Source organism: Geospiza fortis, unplaced genomic scaffold (genome assembly GCF_000277835.1).
Source record: "Geospiza fortis unplaced genomic scaffold, GeoFor_1.0 scaffold637, whole genome shotgun sequence".
In the NCBI taxonomy this organism is placed as follows: domain Eukaryota; kingdom Metazoa; phylum Chordata; class Aves; order Passeriformes; family Thraupidae; genus Geospiza; species Geospiza fortis.
The window spans coordinates 277,834-282,782 of NW_005054515.1; the positions used below are offsets into that span (position 1 = coordinate 277,834).

The following is a 4,949-nucleotide window of genomic DNA, read 5'->3' on the forward strand; positions in this document are numbered from 1 at the left end:
CAGCTCTCCTCTCTGCTGGGTCAGGAGCAGCTCCTGGTGTCTCTTTGGACACCACCACGGTGAGGGAGAGAAAAGAGCACTCTGTCCTGGCCATGAAGCCTGTGCTGGTCCTGTCAGCAGCATTACTGTGCCCCCACCAGCATCTGCACCCCTGCTGCACAGTGGGACACGAGGAACAAGGACAGCTCATCTGGGTCATCACAGAGAGCAGGTGGGACAGGGAAGAGTGGACAGGACCTCATGCACTGGAGTTTGAGAGCTCGTGCAGTGAAAACAAAGTTGTTCCAGTGGTGCCTGTTCGTACCAACCCCGTTCCTGCTGCTGCTCCTGAGTGTAACCTCTGAGTCAGAAGGACTTTCCATTCCCAACTTTCTCCTCCAATGGGCACTTTCCTGGCTTCGATTTGATGAGGATTGTGACTATTCTCAGCAACTTTATAAACATTGTAGGAGATGACATTTTTCCACTCTTTTTTTTTTTTTTTTAGCTTGACTAGACTTGTTTTTAACCAAAAAATACCTGCCTGGACAGGCTCCTTAGCTGTGCTGCAGGGCAAACCGAAGCAGTGCTGTGCTTGTGCCATGCCTTGGAGGACAGCCAGCACCAGGATGAAAATTGCTGGGAGATGAAAGCAAAGTGGGAAGCTCTGGTGGCACGTTTCCCAAGGCCAGCCTCGGGAGGAAGCTGGGAGCGGAAATAGTTGAAAGAGTAAATACAGAGAGGTTTTTTTTTCCCCAGGTTGCAGACAAAGAGCAGCACGGAGAGCAGATAAGCCCCGTGCTCTTTATCTCTTTGTTGTTCCGCCCCTGTGTTTTGCTGATCCAGTGTCTGATGAAGTCTGATGAAGCAAAGGACCGTGGAGGGAATTACTCAGAGCAGCAGCAGCTCCAGGGGCAGTGAGCTCAGCTGCAGGTCACTGCGGGCTTCCATGGAGGGATGGATGGGAGTGGATGGGGGCTGGATGGTCAGAAGGATCTCAGGAACTCTTGCACGTGGGTGTTTCATTGCCTTTCTGAGTCCAGAGCTCAGTTGTTGCCTGTTGAGTCACCAGAGGAAAATGTGACTTCATCCAGCCTCACCTCCAGCTGGCTGCCCCTGGCAGCCACAGGCATCTTTCTTTCCTGGATCTCACCTGGTGGGGGCTCAGGGCAGCCAGAGATGGGGAAAGAGAGCCCCAAGGCTTTGTGTAAAACCTTCCCTTTCCCAAAACAGAGCTGAAAGCCCCTGCTCTGCTCTGCCAGTCACACAGTCCTGTGGAATGCCCTTCAGGAGGGTGGCAGGAGCATCCCTTCCCTCCTTCCTCTCACAGGGCCTCTGCTCTTCTCACCCCTCCTGCACCACCAGTGGGAGCATCCATCCCACAAACCAACTTGCTCCAGCACACTGGAATGATTTGGTGTCTCCATTACTGTCCAAGATCTTCCCTCTTGCTGTGGCAAGGTTAAGTTAACTTGCTGGTAGTGATGGATCCCACCTGGGCAGATTTGCATGGGAACAAAATCCCCAACATCACCCAAAAAAAGCTCCTTTTCTGGCTTTAACTCATCTGGGAAATCCATAAATCTCTGCAATAGGAATTGCAGCCATCCCTGCTGAATTGAAAAGCACTTCCAGCCTGAGGGATAGGAAAAAGCAGGGAGCAGCATCTGAGCTGTGGGCGCTGTGTTCCCCAGCATCTCAGTTTAGCATTCCTGGAAATTATCCCGCTTTGCTTTGGGATGTGGAGAGCAAGATGAGGCTGCCTGCCATCTCCAGGGGTGATGTCCATCCATCTGTCTGCTCACACAGGTGCATTTCCAGCAGTGGACACTGGCAGGGCACCCTGGGGCGGCAGCAGCAGCATCCCAATGGTTCTCCTGATCCATCCATGCCAGCAGAGCCCTGGAGGGGAGCGTGCAGGGACACAGAGCCCCTCTGTTCCCCTCACAAAGGGGCACTTGTGGCCGTGCAGTGCCCCAGCCGTGCGGGCCCCAGCGAGGCTGAGCTTCAGGCTGAGCTTTAGGCTGAGCCAGGCAGCCTCACCAGGTCACCCGTGTGTCCCCAGCCCCTCAACTCAGCCCTGACAGGGCCCCGCGCTGTCGCTGCCGCCCCGCGGGTCCCGGGCGGGATTTGCAGCCGGTTGTTTGGTGAATGAATGGTGTCTGCCCCGGGCCTGGGAATGAGGGGTTTGCCAGCGCTGCCGGCCATGGATCTCTGTGTCACCCCTGTGAATAATTCCTGCTCTGTGGCTCATTTGTGGTCAGGCAGCTGGCGGCATTAGAGGGGGAGAACGCGGGGCTGGCTTTGCCCAGGGATTTGTCCGAGGAAGCGGCTGATGCCATCCCCTGTGCGAGGGGACTGTCCCCAGCCCCAGGCGAGGGCAGGGATGTAGATCACCGCCCCCTGGGATGCCCCGACTCCGAGACGCGGCCGGCCGCACACAGAGGATTTTGTGTACTTGCTTTTTTTCTCTCGGTTGCTCAAAAACTCCGACAAATCCTGTCATCGAGGGGGCACGACCGAGGAGGGGGGATGTGAGGGGTGGCTGGTGAAAGGCACCTGCCCCGGCTGCTGGCCTGTCCCCGAGGAGCAGTGTGATGACAAACTAATGACAAACTAAACTAACGGGGCTGTTAAAAACACACACACACACACACACACACACACACACACACACACACACACGTGTGCCGGGGATCTCGGTGCCGCTTGCTGAAAGGGGGGAGCTGGGGGACCACTGTGGGAGGGCTCTGGAGTTGCCAGGGCTCTCCAGAGTCCCTGCATCCCACTAAATCCTGAGCTTCCTGGGTGCGTGGGTGTGGATGTCTCTTTTTAGAAGGTTTTGCTGGAAAGGAGATGGCTGGAAGCCAAGCCTCGGGAGCTGAGTGCTTTGCTCAAGCTGGGAAATTCCTGGTCCTCGCACAGAGAGGACTGGGAACCTGACAGGCTGGGTGCTGCCCTGGCCACGGGACACATCCCACCCCTCCTGCCCATGGTCCCTCCTTCCCAGCCGGAGGGGCATTCAGCGAGCAACGCTAGAAAATGCACATTTTGGCCTAAAAAATGCACATTTTGGCCGAGCCTGACGAGGAAGAGGTTGCGACGTGACGCAATGCCTGGCAGGGCTTCCCCGCTCCACGCTCTGCCGGGGGCTGCAGATGCCGAGGCTTGGCCAGGGCATCTCCCCTCCAGCAAACCCTGGGTCCCCCCAGAGGATGGGGCTCTGCCCAGCTCCCCTCCTTCACCCCAAAGCAGGGCTGGGATGGGCTGCCCCTTGTGGAGCCCAGCCAAGGCTAAACAGACTTTCCCTGAGTCACCGAAAGTCTGGCCAAGAAAGCAGGACGAGCTAACGGCGTCACCCCGGGCAGGTGGCAGGTGCCAGCAAGGCCTAGGGGTGCAAATCTGCACACTGGGGACCTGCCCCAGAGCCTGAAACAGCGGCTGTGGCCCCCAAATCCCCAGCTGGGGTGTGGGTTTGGTGCGACTCAGAGCGTTTCCAGCAACGCCCCGATTCGGGTGCTGAAGGAGGGGCTGGGGGGGCGGGACTTTTCTGCCAAGTCTCCTGGTTTTGCATCCCGCACCAAGCAGCTGCACCATCATTTGGGGTTTTTTTTTTTCTTCTTCCCATTTTTGGCAAAAGCCTCCCTCAGAGCATTCCACTCCCCCAGGGGGACTGGCAGCAGCAGCGTTTTCCGGCCTGCCGTCGTTCCTGAAAACTCTCTGGGTTTCATTTTCGAGGCTCAGCAGCTGCTGCTGCCATGCTGGGGGAAGGCGGAAGCTGCTCAGCCCCGCTCTGGGGCCCTACAGTGGAGCCTCCAAGCCTCTCCTTTCCAGAGGTTGGGAGCCACAAAGTGCAGAAGATCCAGATGATCCAGGGGCTCCCTCGCTGGCAGCAGCAGGTTTTTGCCAGCGGGAAGCAGGCAGCTGTTGGGTGGCAGGGATTGGGTTTCGAGGTGGGCAGGGGGAGCTGGTGGAAGCGTGGGAAGGGATCCTGTCGGGCAGATATATTTTGGGAAGGAGGAGGAGCAGCCGATGGGGCATTCAGGCAGCTGCTCGTCATCCGGGGGTGGGATGGAGCAGTAAGGAGGAGCTTCCACTTTTTTACTGCTCTTGTCCAGCCTTTGTCAGCCTCTGACCCTCGCCATGCTGAGCCTTCTTCTCCCCACAGGCAGGGCTGGCAAGGCCCTAGCCCAGGACACCTTCCCGGTGTGCAGGAGGGACCTGTGTGTGTTCTCCATGGAGATCCGACGTGCTTTGCCCCAGGATATCCGGGAGCTGCTGCACTGCTTGAAGATGAAGAGCAAGTACGCCATCCTGCTGGTCTTTGTCATCAGCATCGTCATCATCGAGAAGGAGAACAACTTCATCTCCAGGTAGGCAGTGGGCACCTGAGCCATGCCAAGGTTTGCAGCCTCTCTCCCCCAGTCCTCCTCCTATGCAGAGGAGCCCCCCAAGTCCCCTGCCGGGATGCAGGGTGGTCCTGCTGTCCTCCAGGCTGAGCTGGCTCTCCCCACAGGGTGTCGGACAAGCTGAAGCAGTCCCCGCAGGCTCTGGCAGAGGCCAACAGCACGGAGCCCAGCCCAGCACCGGCCAAGAACAGCTCGCTGGCCTCGCTGCAGGAGCTGGACGCTGCCTTCTCCCAGCTGAGGTCCCACCTGTACAACATCACCCTGCAGCTGGCAGGTGACACCGCGGACCCCGGGCCACGGCGGCACGTCCTGCTGATGGCCACCACCCGCACTGGCTCCTCCTTCGTCGGCGAGTTCTTCAACCAGCAGGGCAGCATCTTCTACCTCTTTGAGCCCCTCTGGCACGTCGAGAAGACGGTGAACTTCCTGCCGGGGGGAGCCAGCGCGGTGGGCTCAGCCTTGGTTTACCGAGACGTCCTCAAGCAGCTCCTCCTCTGCGACCTCTACATCCTAGAGAACTTCATCTCCCCGGTTCCCGAGGGCCACCTGACGCCCTTCTTG

At 58.3% G+C, this 4,949-nt stretch overlaps 1 protein-coding gene across 1 annotated transcript; it reads left to right on the plus strand.

The window, feature by feature from the left end:
* Positions 1 to 4,107: 4,107 nt before the first annotated feature.
* Positions 4,108 to 4,946, plus strand: CHST3 (carbohydrate sulfotransferase 3; the record flags this gene model as incomplete). The annotated part of the gene is made up of 2 exons (XM_031063596.1): positions 4,108 to 4,352; positions 4,496 to 4,946. Coding segments are annotated over exons 1-2 (681 nt in total), but the record flags the coding sequence as incomplete, so codon positions are not given.
* Between the last annotated feature and the right edge of the window lie 3 nt (positions 4,947 to 4,949).